We start from the raw sequence: 18,832 nt of genomic DNA, 5'->3' as shown, positions 1-18,832 counted from the left end.
AAAGAAAGAAAGAAAGAAAGAAAGAAAGAAAGAAAGAAAGAAAGAAAGAAAGAAAGAAAGAAAGAAAAGGATTATATGGGAGAATTTAGGAACAAAAAGAAGGAGCTGAAAAAGACACTGTGTGTGTGGGCAGACCCACGCTACTTTAGTCCCCAGGTGACCCAGAATGGCCTGAGACAGAGAGAGGCCTCTCCTCCCACGATTAGAACCTATCAGTGGCAATGGAAGGCTACTTCTAGTGGCTTCACAGGGTTGGACACAAGTCAGGAAGAGCCATAGCTAGAACGGAAGTAATGGCAGACAATGTAGCCGACAGGTAGAATCCTTTGCAAGCATGTCTGAAACTCTTCGGTCCTTCCACCCTGCAAAAAAACCCAAGACAGGAAGGAGCAGGACTATGGTACAGCAATCAAGTCCCAGGTCAATGTACCACTCTAATTTGGGCATTTAAGATTAACATGAGGGGCACCTGGGTGGCTCCGTCAGTTACGCGTCCGATTTCAGCTCAGGTCATGATCTCACAGCTCGTGAGTTCGAGCCCTGTGACAGGCTCTGTGCTGACAGCTCAGAGCCTGAACCTGCTTCGGATTCTGTGTCTCCCTCTCTCTCTCTCCCCCCGCTCCACCACTCATTCTCTCTCTCTTTCTCAAAAAGAAAAACAAAAGATTAACAAGAGCTTAATTCTCCATGCATGCAAAAAGCCTACACGTGCTGGCGAGTACAAATTCATGGCATATACCTCATAATAGAGCCTGAGATACGATTCTACTAGTGAGGCGTCTCTATTCTAGCACAAACCTCTTCCATATTTGTTTTCATCAGTCCCATGTAAGATCCAGTCAAAATTATTCGCACAGATAGACTCCACATGGGCGCGGCTTGTGGCACAAAACAGGATGTTTTCCCTTTTGTTGTTCATCTTCATTTTCTTCCTAATGAAGGAAATGTGAGACTTAACGCCCAGAGCATTCCTCTCCCCACTCCAGTTAATGACATTAATCCCAAACCAAAGTCGAATTGCCTTAAAATTTTCTTGTTCCAGCTACAAAAAAAGTAAGTTTATGAAAACTTTTAAGTGACAGACACATCTGGGGCGCCTGGGTGGCTCAGTCGGTTAAGCGTCCAACTTCGGCTCAGGTCATGATCTCGCAGTCCGTGAGTTCAAGCCCCGCGTGGGGCTCTGTGCTGGCAGCTCGGAGCCTGGGGCCTGTTTCAGATTCTGTGTCTCCCTCTCTCTCTCTGACCCTCCCCCGTTCATGCTCTGTCTGTCTCTGTCTCAAAAATAAATAAATGTTTAAAAAAAAATTTTTTTTAAATAAAAATAAATGACAGACACATGAAATCAAAGAATCATAAAAGTGAAGCCGAAAGAGAGAAGTTCGAGTTTACACGATGAAAAAACCAGGGGTGCCTGGGTGGCTCAGTCAGTTAAGCGTCCGACTTCAGCTCAGGTCACGATCTCATGGTTGGTGAGTTTGAGCCCCACATCGGGCTCTGTGCTGACAGCTCTGAGCCTGGAGCCTCCTTCAGATTGATTCTCCCTCTTTCTCTGCCCCTCCCCTGCTAGCTCTCTCTCTCAAAAATAAACATTAAAAAACAAACTTTTTTTAAATGAAAAAACCAACTAGACCCTGAAGACACTCTTCACTATAAAATAAACCATGGGGCGCCTGGGTGGCTCAGTCGGTTGAGCGTCTGACTTCGGCTCAGGTCATGATCTCGCGATTCGTGAGCTCAAGCCTTGCATCGAGCTCTGTGCTGATGGCTCAGAGCCTGGAGCCTGCTTCTGATTCTGTGTCTCCCTCTCTCTCTGTCCTTCCCCCACTCATGCTCTGTCTCAGAAATAAATAAATATTAAAAAAATAAAGTAAAATAAAATAAACCAGTGAACTGGTTTTAAAGTACAGCTTATAACTAATCCTTTCAAACTTCACGTTGAAACAAAAAGAAAAACAAAAAACAAAGAAAAACCCTGATCGTGTGGCCACCAACCTTTCAAAAGCATTCAAGAGCTTTGTATTCTTGATCTTCTTTATGTTTTCAATCTTGAAATTTTTCATGGAAGCTTTAAAACGCTCGCTTATTGTGTCATATTCCAGAGTCTGCTGATTGATCTCTAACAGCTGAGAAAATTAAAAACCATGTAAACGTGAAACACGAGACATTTAAGAGCACGATATGTCCACACACGTGGCCCCTGATGCCATGGGGTATCCTTGCCAGGCCCCTAGCAGCAGGTGGGATAAGCTGGCTTAGGGTTTCCACATCTGGCAGTTCATTCTATTCAGGAACTCGCTGGCACTGGGCCCATCGGAGCAGGCTGACTGATGGCTGGCAACGCACGATGCTTAAAGGCAAAGGGACGCCCCCTGGAGGTGTCGGGCTTGGTGCAGTGACCTGGGAGGGCCTTAAGCTAGAGCAGGGGCAGAGGCACTGAAGGTGCGTTAAGAGGTCTGCACTCAAATCTGGATCGTGACGTGGACGCGGAACGGTATAGAACGAGTACTGCCCCAACCAGGGGTAGTACGAGCTGAGGCAGTTTGTACCCTCCCCCAGAAACCTGCTTTTTAAGTCCCACTAACAGATGAGGCACTTTCATTCTCTGACTTCCCGCTTTTGTCATCCATGAAGCAGAGATCCTAATAGCTCAGAGGGTTCTCTCAAGGACGAGCCCCAAAGGGATCGGGTATGGCAGGGCAGCAAGGTGACCTGGAGGGGGTGGCTGTTCTCTGGGAAAGTAGCGCCATTACCATTTGGAGGCCTTTGAATCTTGATCCATGAATTTCATAGAAGCCAACCATTCTCTCATCCAAACACACAGATCTACAGCTAAGCCCCTTCCCCCATTTCTAAACAACTGATACACCAAAAAGCAAAAACCAGTACCTCATAACCATTCAAGCCGAACTCCTGCTGAGGGAACAATGTCGAGGTTAACGGCTCTGACAGGGTCTGCACCGGCTGATGCCTACAAGTAAGAGAAAGAATTCACTTGGCTCCCTGTTCCATAGGCCCGAGTTCCGTCCCAAAATTCCAGTCACTAAGCCAAGGTTTCCCAGAGAATATTTTCTTTGTATTTTATTTTGGATTACCTTCCTGTGCATTCCTGGTATAGTTGTACTAGTAATTAGGCTCTTTTAAAATGCAGTTATTATCCAGGGCACCTGGGTGACTTAGTTGGTTGAGAATCTGACTTTAGCTCAGGTCATGATCTCACAGTTCATGAGTTCAGGCCCCGCGTCGAGCTCCGTGCTGACAGCTTGGAGCCTGGAACCTGCTTCAGATTCTGTGTCTCCTTCTCTCTCTGCCCCGCTCACGCTCTGTCTCTCTCTCTCTCTCTCTCTCTCAAAAATAAATAAATGTTAAAAAAAAAAAAAAAAGCGTTTTAGGGGCGCCTGGGTGGCTTAGTCGGTTAAGCGGCCGACTTCGGCTCAGGTCATGATCTCACAGTTCGTGAGTTTGAGCCCCGCATCAGGCTCTGTGCTGACAGCTCAGAGCCTGGAGCCTGTTTCAGATTCTGTGTCTCCTTCTCTCTCTGACCCTCCTCCATTCATGCTGTCTCTGTCTCAAAAATAAACATTAAAAAATAATTAAAAAAAAGCTTTTTACATGCAGTCATTATCCATAATTTGGTAAATTAATTTAATGTTATTTTCCCACTGATTCAAGATGTAAAAGCATTCCTTCCTTTTTATATTCCTGCTCAACCTTCAAAGGATCTAATATGCGAGCGAGCATTAAGATGTCTTACAGTGTCTTTGAGAAACTATAAACACTGGAGTAGATGAGAAGCACCAGGGAAAGAATCCTGCTGTCTTTCCTGTAGAAACTGTATTTCAGGATAACTACACAGGAGGAAAACTCTTCCTAGCAGACAGTACACAGCTAGTAACTGCAGAATTGACAGGATTAGAAAACCACCATTTCATAACTGCTGATGAAATAAAGGATTGAAACGGTGACTAGCAGGAGCGACTGTAACCATCGAGTGAGAGAACAGATGAGGAACAGTGAGGTTGTTACAGAGAGGTCAGACTGAACACAACCCTGTCTCGTCTTCGTCACTAAAAATAGGACAACTAGGGGTGCCTCGGTGGCTCAGTCGGTTAACGGTCGGACTTCAGCTCAGGTCACGATCTCGCCGTTCCTGAGTTCAAGCCCTATGTCAGGCTCTGTGCTGACGGCACAGAACCTGCTTGGGATTCTCTGTCTCCCTCTCTGTTTCCGCCTCTCCCCCACTCTCTTGCTCTCTCTCTCTCAAAATAAATAAATAAACATTAAACAAATTTTAAGGAGGACAACTAGACATTATGTGCCTCCTACTGTGATGTGACAGGAAGTACAAAGTAGCAGTTAAATTGTACCATTAACGAACAATGGAACCTTGATCTAATCAAGCCTCTAAATCTTGAACAAGCCATGAGCTCATAGAAATTTCTTATCAGATGACCCCATAGGCATTCAATTTGATACATTCTGGGGGGGCCTGGGTGGCTCAGTCGGTTAAGCGTCCGACTTCGGCTCAGGTCATGATCTCGCGGTATGTGAGTTCGAGCCCTGCGTCGGGCTCTGTGCTGACTGCTCAGAGCCTGGAGCCTGCTTCAGATTCTGTGTCTCCCTCTCTCTCTGACCCTCCCCCGTTCATGCTCTGTCTCTCTCTGTCTCAAAAATAAATAAATGTTAACAAAAAAAATTAAAAAAAAAAAAATTGATACATTCTGAATGTGGGAAATTCTCTAAGGACGAATCGCTTAGTTTCTTAAAAACCAACAAGGGGCGCCTGGGTGGTTTAGTCGGTTGAGCATCCAACTTTGGATCAGGTCATGATCTCGCGGTTCACGGGTTCGAGCCCCACATCAGGCTCTGTGCTGACAGCTCAGAGCCTGGAGCCTGCTTCAGATTCTCTGTCTCCCTCTCTCTCCGCCCCTCCCACACTTGCACTCTGTCTCTGTCTCTTTCAAAAATAAACATTAAAAAAAATTTTTTTAATAAAAACAACAAAATGCAACACACACACCTTGTTTTGATAAAAACTGAAATAAATCAACTGTGAAAAAGTCATGCTTGATTTGACACCCACCTTGAAATCTGTTTCATATAACCACGTATCACCCGGGAGGGTGGGGGGAAACCCCAACCCCAAAACCCTTCATGAACAATGTAGATTTTACTGAGTTTCATGAGCACACAGAGGAGAGCGACACAGGATCCTCCACAGCAAAATTTCCTCTAAACAACCCCCTTCAATCAACTGTATCATGTCCAAATCTCCTTGCCCAGGCAACTAACGCTTCCCTCTCTTTTCCCATTTCTTCCTCAGCTGCCTACCCTCTACAAATCCACTCAACAAAACATATAAGATATGCAGAAGAACCCACAGGAACACAAGCCCCTCTAATGGTGCATCTGGTTATTTCTAGGCACACCCCTTCGATCCTGCCGTGCACAGTGAAGAGGCTGAGACCCGGGTAGCTGAGGCTCCCGCCAAGTCCCCTGTGAGTCAGAGGAAGAGACAGATGTCCTGCTCGCCTACCCTTCCAGCCACCCTGTACCGCTTCACAAGCATAGAGGATGCAAAAGGAAACTGCAGTGTTATGCAAGCAGGAAGATTTCAAGAAAACAGATGCAGGAGTAGATTGGGGAGATCGGCGGGTGAACACCTACAGCATCCGCCAGCAGGCACTGCTTCTGAACACTTACTTGAACCCCCTTTTAATCTGTTCCACATCCTCGTAAGACACGAATTTTGGCCTTCTGACAACATTCTTTTGGGTCTTGGAAGCTACGTTTGTTTGAATCATCCCTTTAGACAGAAAAAAGAAAACAAACAAGAACCGAGAATTAGTTCTAGAAAACGTTTCTTGTTATTTTTCGTAGGCTAGGAATACAGCAGATCTTCACCACTGAACTGTGACATGTATGAATAAGAGAAAATCCTTTTGGATGGAAGTTTCTCGTGATTAAAAAGCTGTATCCTTCACTGCCCTCTTGTAAGACCCAGAAAACAAAGAGGTGATGAGATGAGCAGTCAGCAATTAATCTAATCTCTAAATTGAAGTCAGACAGTAAAGGGGAGGACGTGGGCAGCCAGATAACAGCACATCATCCATATAAGCTACCCTAAACCAGGCATCAATAATCATGGGTTGGAATGTGGTAGCTAGATCTTGAAGGATTTTTCTAGATCAAGTGTGAAATGTCATTTTTAATTCATGCATGTTGTAGACCCAGGTCCAAGTTGCAGCCAGAGTGAGGTCTTTAAAAAGCAAATCATCAGGGCACCTGGGTGGCTCAGCTGGTTAAGCGTCCGCCCTTAGTTCACGTCATGATCTCACAACTCGTGGGTTTGAGCCCCGCATTGGGCTCTGTGCTGACAGCTCAGGGCCTGGAGCCTGCTTCCGATTCTGCGTCTCCCTCTCTCTCTGCCCCTCTTCAGCTTGTGCTCTGTCTCTTTCTCTCAAAAATTAACAAATGTTAAAGGAAGTGTTTTTTGTTTTTTTTCTTTTAAGTAAATCATCACCCGGGGCACATCAGTGGTGTGCAACTCCTGATTTCAGCTCAGGTCGTGATCTCCCATTTCGTGGGTTCGAGCCCCGCATTGGGTCTCTGTGCTGCTGATGCAAAGACTGCTTGGGATCCTCTCTCTCCCTCTCTCTCTCTGCCCCTCCCACGCTCTCTCTCTCAACACAAACAAATAAACTTGAAAAAAAAAAAAAGTAAATCAACTGACATTGCTAGTGAAAGTATAAAATGGCACAGCCACTTTGGAAGACTGTTGGGCAGTTTCCTATAAAGTTAAACACCTGGTGCCTATGTGATCTAGCGATCCCACTCCTTCATACTCACCCAAGAGAAATGAAAACTTACACGAAGACTTGCATTTGAAAGTTCTTAGTAGCATCATTATAATAACCAAAATGTGAAAATAACCAAACTGCCCATTAACAGATGAATGGGTAAACCAACCAAGGTACAGCCTTACAATGAAATATTACTCAGCACTGAAAAGGGAAGAACCATTGCACGTGCAACCGCACAGGTGAATCGAAACCTTCTGAGTGAAGGGAGTCAGCCACGTGCAGAGAACACCACAAGATTCTACTTCTGTGACGTTCTAGGATGGACAGAACTATAGAGACAGCAAATGGGGGTGGGAAGAGTGACTGCAAAGGAGCATGAGGACACTTTTGGGATCGATGACCGGGAAGCTCTAGAGCCTGATCAGGATAGCAGCTGCACGCCATCGGTCAGCATGCATCCAACTGCACGCTTAACACGGATGCACCCCGTTGTAGCAATTCTGCTTCAGTAGAGTTGGTGTAAAATGAAACAAACATAAACAATAAAAAGATCAAATGAGATCATGCCACAGCCCTGCTCCCAACCTTCCCGGGGCTCTCATCTCCCGCAGACCTTCCCGCTGCCCTTTGAAACCTCCAGCTCATCTGCAATTTACGGTCTTAGCGCCAGCTCCTCCCTCTCTTGGGGGCCCGCCTTCCCATGGGCACAGGTGCTCCCTTCCTTCCAAAATTTCCTCCTGGGATACAAACAAGATGCTCTCCTAGGACTCCTCCAGTTCTCTGGCTGCTTCTTCGCACCACTTCTTTTTCCCCAGAGCTGGTATCACTTTCAGAAACTGCCCGGTATGTCAGCACCTAGAACGGTGCCTAGCGACATGGGTGGCGTTCCAATACTAGATTCATGAATGACAATATCAGAAACAGGAAAAAAAAGACCCTGGAATACCGCAAATGGCTCCGAACTAGTTTCTATGAACCAAGTGAACAAGAACTGCTGGTCACATTTCTCCAGATTCGGGAACAAGGTCCATTATTGGTTCTTCTCTGTCCAACACCCATTTAAATTGCCAAAACAATAGAATAGTACCCAAAGAATAAAATTTTTTTTCATTTAAGTCATTCTTAATTTCACCATCCAACGGAAGAGATTTCTACTCCTTCCTATTGCCCTCTGGTGTTGGTCATGTGTGCACACAGTTGCACTTACCATGCATATTAATTCTTTTAAAAAAAACTTTTGATGTGAGGGGCACCTGGGTGGCTCAGTCGCTTGAGCATCCAACTCTTGTCTTTTTTTTTTTTTAATTTTTTTTAACGTTTATTCATGTTTGAGAGACAGAGACAGAGCGTGAGTAGGGGAGGGGCAGAGAGAGAGGGAGACACAGAATTGGAAACAGGCTCCAGGCTCTGAGCTGTCAGCATAGAGCCTGACACGGGGCTCAATCTCACGAACTGCAAGATCATGAACTGAGCTGAAATTGGACGCTCAACCTACTAAGCCACCCAGGAGCCCCAAGCGTCCAACTCTTGATTTTGGCTCAAATCATGATCCCAGGGTCATGGGATCGAGCCCCGCCTCGGGCTCTATGCTGCGCATGGAGCCTGCTTAAGATTTTCTCTCTTTCTTTCCTTCTCTCTCTCTCTCTCTCTCTCTCTCTCTCTCTCTCTCCCCCTCTCTGTCCCTTCCCCCCACAGCCCCTGCTACCAGGCTCTATCTCTCGGAAAAAAAAAAAAAAAAAAAAAGTACAAAATATTAAGAGGCCTCTGATGGAGTATCTTTGGAGCCTGGATCAGGATCCCTGCTTGGAATTCTGTCTCTCTCTTTCCCCCCCCTTCTCCTATACCCCTCCCTAACTCCTGTTTTCTCTCTCTCTCTCAAATAAAATTTAAAAAATTATTTAAATGTTTATTTACTTTTGAGAGACAGAGACAGAGCATGAGCAGAGGAGGGGAAGAGACAGGGAGATACAGAATCTGAAGTAGAATCCAGGCTCTGAGCTGTCAGCATGGAGCCCAACGCGGGGCTCGAACAGACCGCGAGATCATGACCTGAGCCGAAGTCGGATGCTTAATCGACTGAGCCACCCAGGTGCCCCTCAAATAAAATTTTTAAAAAGTTAAAAACAAAACAAAACAAAAAAACCTTGATTTGAAATACAACGTCTAGAGGCACCTGGATGGCTCAGTCAGTCAAGCAACTGACTCTTGATTTTGGCTCAGGTCATGATCTGACGGTTTGAGTTCGAGCCCCATGTCAGCACAGAGCCTGCTTGGGACTGTCTGTCTCCCTCTGTCGCTGCCCCTCCCCCACTCATACAATAGCGCTCTCTCTCTCTCTCTCTCTCAAAAATAAACAAACATTTTAAATACAACATCTAAAGAGGAAAAGTACAAACACAAACTTGGGAGGTTGCCTTTTTCACTTAACAATATCAAATTTTGACTTTACTGCATGGTTTTCGTAATCATAATTTTAACCAATACTCCAATGAAATTCAATACCCTGTTTTAATCACTATCCGACCACCCTACAGGCTGTTCCTCTACTATAGCATATCAAATAGGCTTTAATAAACATCTTCATGTTCATAGCCTTTTTTTTTTTCCCTTCTGGTGAATTATTTCCTTAAAAAGATTCCTGAGACCATGAAAAGGCAATCATATTTTAATATCTCTTGATATGTATAACCAGATTGCTTTCCAAAAGACAGTAGCTGGTATAACGGTTTTTGGAGGCTTAATACCCAACAATTGGTACAGGGCCCAAATGCGAGGTACCACCTGGAATGTCAAGGACGCGAGAAAGTCTTCTTTACCTCTTTCAAAGCACCTGTAGGGCTGATCCTGAAAGGGCAACTACCCAACCATATACAGGGAGCGTCACAGGGGTGCAGCTGAAAGGACAGTACATTTAGAGGGAGGGCAGTTCCTGCCCTGATTTCTTACTAAACACAACAGATTGGTAGAAACTAAACTGAAAGCCTTCCCATGGCAGCTCAAACAAACATGGCAGAAGGCAAAGTCTCTAGAAAAAGGGATGGACAGGGGTGCCTGGGTGGCGCAGTCGGTTAAGCGTCCGACTTCAGCCAGGTCACGATCTCGCGGTCCATGAGTTCGAGCCCCGCATCGGGCTCTGGGCTGATGGCTCGGAGCCTGGAGCCTGTTTCCGATTCTCTGTCTCCCTCTCTCTCAGCCCCTCCCCCGTTCATGCTCTGTCTCTCTCTGTCCCAAAAATAAATAAACGTTGAAAAAAAAAAAAATTAAAAAAAAAAAAAAAAGAACCCGACTTCAGCTCAGGTCATGATCTCAGGTTCATGGGTTCGAGCCCTGAGTCGGGCTGTGTGCTGACAGCTCAGAGCCTGGACCCTGCTTCAGATGCTGTGTCTCCCTCTCTCTTTGCCCCTCCTCCACTCACGCTGTCTCTGTCTCTCAAAAATGAATAAACGTTAAGAAAAATTTAAAAAAAAAAGAAAAGAAAAGAAAAAGGAAAAGTGATGGATAAAGCCACTAACCTAGACGAAGAAGCCCAGAAGGAACAGGGAGGTTTTACAATTCTGAAGGCACCAATGGGTCCAAAGTCTCTACTGTAGTCATCAGCACCTGAACTTATGCCTGGGCCTGGGAAACAGCCCGTCCATTTAGTCCAATGCCTGCATTTTACAGATGAGGGAGCTGTGGCCCAGACAGGCCAGGTGCTGTTCCCAGGGTTACATAGAGAGCCAAGGCTCTCCAGCACAGGTCTCCACTGGCTTCCACACCACCATCCCGCGTGCCTTGCTAAAAAGGAACCCTGATGCTGTGTTCAGCGTGTATATACACTCTGCTCCCATTCCCACGTGCACACCGCGTGCCAGATTCCAACAGTAGGGGTCACTGCCAAACGCAGAGTCTTACCCATAAAACTCAGCTCGTAGCTCTGTGAACCCGCCTGAAATGGCACAATTCCCCTCGGAGAGCACAGAAAGAAAGACTCCAGGTACGAAGAGTCGACATTTGCAGCTTGCTGTTTGTCGACCTGATGGAAAAAAAAAAAAAAAAGGTAAAGACACTTGAGGGTAGGCTTTTAAGAAACCTCTGCCATTGTATCTTACACAATTGTATTTTAGCCATGGGACTTAAACGGGAATGCAGCTTGCCTCCCAAACCAGGCTGTAAAGGTTGCCAGGCTGGGGCCACGTCTCAAGGCCTACGTGAAGGGTCTAGACATCAGAATGGGTGGGTAAAGGGAAGCGTGTGGATTCTAGGGAGGAGACAAGCTAGGCCACCATTCCACTGTCCCCACCCAACGCAGGGCTGGCAGACCAGGGCAGACCGCATGTAAGCCCGAATAGGAGGGGTTCCCAATATTTAATGGCAAGGAGACATTTGTTCATCATGATCTAAACTGGAGGAGTTAATGACAGCAAGTTCCTGCTGGCAGCCTATGATGGGGAGGGGCTACTGGTCCCTTTAATGACACTCTGGATTCTGAGACTTTCAGCTACACATACCCCTACTCCTTCCCCAGTGAAGATGCCTGCTGGATATAAGGCGAGGGGGCCACAATGAAAGCCTTCAAGGAAAATGTCTATGAACTAGGTCTCTTTAGCCTGGAGAGGAGTATGGTAAGGGCAGGAAAGCTGGGGCTGGATGCGGGGCTGGAACTCACAAGCCGTGAGATCATGACCTGAGCCGAAGTCAGACGCTCAACCGACTGAGCCACCCAGGCGCCCCACAGCATCCAACAATTAAGACACCCCGTGAAGATGTTTGTTGCAACAGCTGCTGGGACATGATCTATCAGGATCATTGTAAACAAGACTGCCATCCTTGGCAGGCAGTAGGAAATGAGGTATCCAAGATTAGATAGATGACGGCGCGGGTAAATCACATGCCTTCCTACAACCCCAAAGAGCAGTGACTTGGGCAAACACCTGTGAACACAGGAAGCAGCAAGGTAGGTCTGTCACCTCTGGGGACACTGGTTTGCCAATGCGAATCTCTGTCCTCATCTCCCATTCTGACAGCTGAAGTCCTGTATCTCTGCAGGACCCTATTCTAGGCTGGAAGGAATTTACTCTAGGCCAGGGCCTTTCAAACTCTAATTTGTATGTGAATCACCCAGGAATTGTTTTAAAATGAAGAATAAAATTCTGGGAACTGGGTTTTAATTCTGCATTTCAAAGAGCTCCCACGGTGCCAATGTTGTTGGTCTGTGGACCTGATTTTAACCAGCAAGACCCTCACGTCTAGATCAGCATTGTCCACTGGAACCTTCTGGAACATTTCACTGTACATGTTCTCTGTGTTTTCCCGTGTGATAGCTGCTAGCTACAAGTGGTCGTAGAGCACTTAAATGTGACTATTGTTACCGTGGAATTGAATTGTTCGTTTTGTTCAAATTCAATTAACTGGGGGCGCCTGGGTGGCGCAGTCGGTTAAGCGTCCGACTTCAGCCAGGTCATGATCTTGCGGTCTGTGAGTTCGAGCCCCGCGTCAGGCTCTGGGCTGATGGCTCAGAGCCTGGAGCCTGTTTCCGATTCTCTGTCTCCCTCTCTCTCTGCCCCTCCCCCGTTCATGCTCTGTCTCTCTCTGTCCCAAAAATAAATAAACGTTAAAAAAAAAATAAAAAAAAAAAAATTCAATTAACTGAAGTTTAAAATTAAACAGCCACAAGGGGCTAGTGGCTGTCCTACTGGACACACCAAGTCAATTTCAGTGTCTGAGCATTTGGACAGCCTCTCAAGCTTCACACTTGGTTTTCCTTCAAGCCCTTCCCTCACACTGTACTCCAGTTCTGATTAAGTGAATGAATGAATGAATGCATGGTAGGGTCTTCAATTATTTTTTTTTCTCCCGAAAGACTTGAATGTGTATCTCATGTTCAGTAGCCAGGTCTTGGCTTTTGTCCTGTGCCTACATTACTGCCTTGATCTAGAGCTAAGGTGTGCCTTTGCCTCGGGTGGTTCTCTCAGGCGTAGGCTCCCTGCCCCTCTACACCAGCTGTCACAGGTACACCAGCTGGTAAACATCTCCTTGGGTCCGGATCCGCCTGATGCAAACCCCATGACAACCAGGCCCCGCCCTCCAGCTGTCACTCTGTCCTGTACCATTGCTGCCCAGCTGCCCATCCATTCAATCATCACCCTGCCCAACATCACTTCCTCTCCCTGTCTACCATCTATGTAGGGCCAAGTCTTGGTTAAGCACTTGAACTTCCTTAAAAGGGTATCAAGTCTACATTCTGGAGAGTTCACAGTCAAAGCATATGCACCTGCCCTGGGTTGACAAAAGCTGCTGTTGTCTCCCTTTCTCCTAGGGAGGCTCCTAACCCAGAAATCGCGGTTGCCCCAACTCATATTAAAAATTCAACTGCAGGAGGGGCATCTGGGTGGCTCCGTCTGTTAAGTGTCTGACTCCTGATTTTGGACAAGGTGGTGATCTCACGGTTGGTGGATTCCAGTCCCCCGTCGGGCTCTGTGCTGACAGCATGGAGCCTGCTTGGGATCCTCTCTCTCTCCCTCTCTCTCTACCCCTCCACCCCCTCAAATAAATAAGCTTTAAAAAAAGAAAATAATTAATAGCTGTTAGGTTGATGAATGTAATCCCAGAGTATATGTTTGCTACAAAATATACCAATACAGTTGTGTATAATGTGAAAAAGTGCTAGTTCAACTACACCCATGTGCCATGGATAACCATGTAGGTGTCAGACATTTTATTAATATTTTTTCCTGAAGTGGTCAAGTTTAAACAAGAGCCTCCACAAGGAGGAACGGTACTCACCTTCTCCCCATATTGAACCCATCTGTCGGATTTGTTCCTCCAGTACCAAATCCATTTTGTGGCAAAGACAAAATTGGTCAGCACTGTGACAGATGAAGGTGTGGAGATACGCCGGATAGGATTACAATTACAAACCATCATCTGGAAGTTGATGTTTTTATTTCCGATAGAAAAGCTGAAGAGGAAGAGTTTAAAGTTAACAAAATACCACCCCGATGTTTATAGCAGCATTACCAACAACAGCCAAACTACGGAAAGAGCCCAGGTGTCCATCAACTGATGAGTGGATACAGATATAGTATATCTATACATATATATATATAAATACACAATGGAATATTACTCAGCCATCAAGAAGAATGCAATCTCACCATTTGCAACGACATGGATAGTGCCAGAGTGTATTATGCTAAGCAAAATAAGCCAATCAGAGAAAGACAAACACTATATGATTTTACTTATATGTGAAATTTAAGAAATAAAACAGATGACCACATGGGCAGGGGGTAAAAAAGAGAGGGGAAACAAACCATCAGGGACTCCTAATGACAGAAAACAAGCTGAAGGTTGATGGAGGAAGGTGGGTGGGGGATGGGCTAGATGGGGAATGGGGACGAAGGAGGGCACTTGTTATGATGAGCACGGGGTGTTGTATGTAAGTGACGAATCACTCAATTCAACTCCTGAAACCAATATTGCACTGTATGTTAACTAACTAGAATTTAAACACAAATTTGAAAGGAAGAAAATTAAAAATAAATATAAAATTGTGCCCACAAAACTACTGATTGGCTTAATGTTAGCAACTCATGGTAGGTCAGTTTTTTCAAGTAATACTATTTAAATAGTTACATAATGTGGTCCAAGACCTTTCCAGGAAGCCAGGAAAGTCAAAGTTATTTTCATAATAATACTAAGACATTATTTGCCTTTTTCACTTTCATCCTCTCACAGGTGCACAGTGGAGTTTTCCCAGAGGCTACACGATGTGTGATTCTACAGCAAATTAAAGAGATTTGCAAAAATATAAAACAATGGCATTTTCTAAATGAATTTTTTTGCTTTGTTTTGGAAAACATTATTTAGTTATACATACATATAATAGTTACTACATATGATAATATATATTTACATAAACATAGTTATATAAAAATATGGTCTTTATGTTACCATGTAATGAGTTTGTATTATTTTTCAATGAATCCATAAAAATTGAATTTTCTCCGTTTTGATTTTTAATATGGTAAATACCGACGGTTACAATTCACATAAAGAGAGGTTCTGTGGGATTCTCAATATAGTTTAAGACTGTAGAGGGGACCCGAGACCAACAGGGTGAAAATTACTGCTCTAAGAAACACCTCCTACATCAGTGGTTCCCAATGAGGAATGGAGACACTTAGCAATATTGAAAGACTTTTTTGGTTATAACAATAAAAATCTAGTGGATAAAGGCCAGGAATGCTGCTAAACAGCCCCCCAAAAGTAAATAATTATCTAGCCCCAAAAGTCAATAGTGCTAAGGTTGAGAAAGCCAGAGGCAGATTTTCCTAGGGGGGGAAAACACACCTAGAAACAAGTAAGTAGCTGATGCTACCCTCTAGTGGCAAAATACAGCAACACAGTAACACAGAATCCACCAAAAATTCACTATACAGATGACATGTTTGCAATTTCCCCCAAAAGAATTCCCTTATAGGGGCACCTGGGTGGCTCAGTCGGTTAAGCGTCCAACTTCGGCTCAGGGCATGATCTCACGGTCCGTGAGTTCGGGCCCCACATCGGGCTCTGTGCTGACAGCTCAGAGCCTGGAGCATGTTTCAGATTCTGTGTCTCCTTCTGTCTCTGCCCCTCCCCTGCTCATGCTCTGTCTCTCTCTCTGTCTCTCTGTCTCTCTCTCTCTCTGTCAAAAATAAATAAACATAAAAAAAAAAAAAGAATTCCCTTACAACAGGAAGGAGGAGGAGGAGGAGGAGGAGGAGGAGGAGTTGTTGTTAACAGAATCATAAACACAGAAAACAAATTGGTGGTTGCAGAGGGGAGGGAGTGGGGGGATAAAGGGAAGTAAGGGATACAAACTTTCAGTTATAAAGTAAGTCACAGGGATGAAAAATACAGCATAGGGAGTAGGGAAAAAAAAAGAATTTCCTTTAGAAAGCTAGGAGGCACTTTATAAATACGGTCATGTATGGTATCACCCAATTCACCCCTGGCAAAAACAGGTAAGTTATCCTCTTAGATACCTCCAGGATTGAGAAACTAGCAAACACAAAGGAAGGTATAAAATGCTAAAGCAGACAACAAAATGTGCCCTAGAACTGTATGAAATTACTCAAATCGCGTTCTACAACTATGACATTGAGCCAAAGGCTAATTTTGAGTTACAATCACTGTACTTTCCATAGTCCTATCATGAGCTTACAATAATACAAGCTGACCTCTGTGTTGTGTTTTTCTGCAGGACATACTGATAATAACTGTGTCACTGTTTAAATCCTATAAATTTGTTGGGACACCTGGGTGGTTCGGTCAGTTAAGCATCTGACTTCGGCTCAGGTCCTGATCTCCTGGTTTGTGAGTTAGAGCCCCGTGTCAGCAGGCTCTGCGCGGACAGCTCGGAGCCTGGAGTCTCCTTCAAATCCTGGGTCTCCCTCTCTCTCTGCACCCCACCCCCCCGCCCCCGGCTTTCACTCTGTCTCTCTCACTCTCTCAAAAATAAATAAAAGCATTAAAAAAAAATTAAACCACATGAGTTTGCAAATAGTCCCAGAATCCCTAGTATTAATTAGCCAGGCTCTTCGTGACCTTGAATCTACCCAGCTCGTGTTTTTCTTCATGAACTCAGCAGGCATTTGCCATTTTTATTTCAAGAGTTATCTCAAACTTGAAGGGGATTCTGAAGGAAAATGGTTTTTCCTTCTCACCGTAAGCCTAGCACTATGCTTTCCTTTGACGGCGCTGTGGACCTCAGAGGCCAGAGTCTGGCCACCAACTTACCTGTGGATCTGGGGGTCACAATAGGCCTTCTCAATGTTCTCCATGGGCTGGAGGTCCATCCAGGTATTTGCAAGTAATATCTGCCACCGGTAAGGCAGGTGGAAGTGAACTTTGTTGCAGCTTGCTACAAAGACAGAGAGAGGGGGTCTGAGGATCTGGTGAGTGGGGGTTCTAACAATTCAACCAAGTTCATTGCTGACATTCCCCATTGAGGGCTGCCTTTCTCACCCTGCCAGGCTTGCATGCTAACCCATTTCCAGGCTACGCCTTTACCCATTCCGGTTCCGGCCCACACTGCCCCATATCCATATGTTCAAGTTCCCTTATTACCAATAGAGACTCATCAGAAAAACAAAACTTCCGGGGCGCCTGGGTGGCTCAGTTGGTTAAATGTCCGTCTTCAACTCAGATCATGATCTCATGGTTCATGGATTTGAACCCCCCGTCAAGCTCTGTGCTGACCGCTCAGAGCCTGGAGCCTGCCTCAGATTCTGTGTTTCCCTTTCTCTCTCCCCCTCCCCTGCTCATGCTCTGTCTCTCTCTGTCTCAAAAATAAATAAAAACACTTAAAAAATTTTTTTTCTAATTAACGTCATAAGCCCATTAATACAGGAATACAAAAAATAGTTCTGTCCTTCAGTTTGCAGTATGTCATGTTTACATCATTTTGAAAGGCTCAAAAGATGTGTGATTACTTTGAAACCAAAAGAGGCAGGTTTCGACAGCCCAGGAAAACCCAGAGTGGCAATGACTATGGTCTGGCTGATTGAAAAGTATATAACCATTCATCAAGTCCGAATCTCACACTCGTTAGAATGGCTGCTCTAAAATCAAACCAACTCAAAACAAAAAGCCAGTGTTGGCGAGGACACGCAGGAACTCACACCCTCGCACACTGCTAGTAAAAATGTAAAATCGTGCAGCTGCTGTGGAAAATGGTGTGGCAGTTTCTCTAAACATCAAACACAGAATTGCCAAAACAATTTTTTTAATATCTATTTATTTTTGAGAGAGAGAGAAAGAGACGGAGTATGAGCAGGGGAGGGGCAGAGAGAGAGGGAGACACAGAATCTGAAGCAGGCTCCAGGCTCTGAGCTATAAGCACGGAGCCCGACGCGGGGCTCAAACTCATGGACCATGAGATCATGACCTGAGCCGGAGTCAGATGCTCAACCGACTTAGTCACCCGGGTGCCCTGCCAAAACAAGTTTTTAAAGAAACACAGAATTAACATAATATCCTGTGATTCCACTCCTGGGTGTATACCCCCCCAAAAAAGCGAAAGCAAGGTCCCGAGCAGACACTTGCACACCCAAGGTCACAACAGCATTACTGACAGTAGCCAAAAGGTAGAAGCAACTCAAGTATACATTCACAGATGACTAGATAAACAAAATGTGGTATATACACACAATAAAGTATTATTCAGCCTTCAAAAGGAAGGACATTCTCACCCAGGCTACATCGTGGATAAAACACGAGGACATCATACAAAGTGAAATAAGCCAGTATCACAAAAAGACAAATACTGTGTGATTCCACTCACGAGGGACCTAGCATCGTCCTACTCCAATGAACAAAAATGAGAATGATGGGTGCCAGGGACTGGAGGGACTGGAGGCAGCAGGGGGATGAAGCGTTGCTGTTCAGAGGGTATTAACAGTTTACTTTTGCAAGAGGAACAAGAGTCCTGGATTTTGGTGGCATAACAATGTGACTCTAACACTCCTGAACTGCACACTTAAACATGATTAGGATGGGGCGCCTGGGAGGTTCAGTGAGTTAAACGTGACTCTTGATCTCGGCTCAGGTCATGATTTCATGGTTTGCGAGATCGAACCCCACATTGGGCTCTGCGATGACAGCTAGGAACGTGCTTGGGATTCTCTCTCTCTCTCTCTCTCTCTCTCTCTCTCAAAATAAATAAATAAACTTTAAAAAAAACTGGGGCGCCTGGGTGGCGCAGTCGGTTAAGCATCCGACTTCAGCCAGGTCACGATCTCACGGTCCGTGAGTTCGAGCCCCGCGTCAGGCTCCAGGCTGATGGCTCGGAGCCCGGAGCCTGTTTCCGATTCTGTGTCTCCCTCTCTCTCTGCCCCTCCCGCGTTCATGCTCTGTCTCTCTCTGTCCCAAAAATAAATAAAAACTTGAAAAAAAAAATTTTTTTTTTAAATAAAAAAAATGATTAGGATAGCAAAATCTGTGTTACGTGTATTTTACCACAATTAATTAAAAATGAAGAAAAAAATTAAAAACTTGATTTTGAGAAC

The 18,832-nt window shown here is 45.1% G+C and overlaps 1 protein-coding gene across 1 annotated transcript in view; it reads right to left on the bottom strand.

Moving 5' to 3' along the window:
* ZC3HAV1 (zinc finger CCCH-type containing, antiviral 1) overlaps nucleotides 1-18,832 on the bottom strand; it is a 63,263-nt gene that overhangs the window by 14,487 nt on the left and 29,944 nt on the right. Inside the window, exons 6-12 of the mRNA XM_040471832.1 lie at nucleotides 16,563-16,686; nucleotides 13,566-13,740; nucleotides 10,695-10,815; nucleotides 5,701-5,803; nucleotides 2,887-2,968; nucleotides 1,993-2,123; nucleotides 799-932 (exon numbers count right to left, since the gene is read on the bottom strand). Of these exons, the coding sequence (XP_040327766.1) occupies nucleotides 799-932; nucleotides 1,993-2,123; nucleotides 2,887-2,968; nucleotides 5,701-5,803; nucleotides 10,695-10,815; nucleotides 13,566-13,740; nucleotides 16,563-16,686 (870 nt within the window). The remainder of the gene's footprint in view (nucleotides 1-798; nucleotides 933-1,992; nucleotides 2,124-2,886; nucleotides 2,969-5,700; nucleotides 5,804-10,694; nucleotides 10,816-13,565; nucleotides 13,741-16,562; nucleotides 16,687-18,832) is intronic.

The sequence above is a fragment of the Herpailurus yagouaroundi genome, unplaced genomic scaffold, assembly GCF_014898765.1.
Source record: "Herpailurus yagouaroundi ecotype Mexico unplaced genomic scaffold, PumYag 100, whole genome shotgun sequence".
Classification (NCBI taxonomy): Eukaryota; Metazoa; Chordata; class Mammalia; order Carnivora; family Felidae; genus Herpailurus; species Herpailurus yagouaroundi.
The sequence above is the reverse complement of the archived record's forward strand: the minus strand, read 5'-3'. Positions and strand labels throughout refer to the sequence as shown.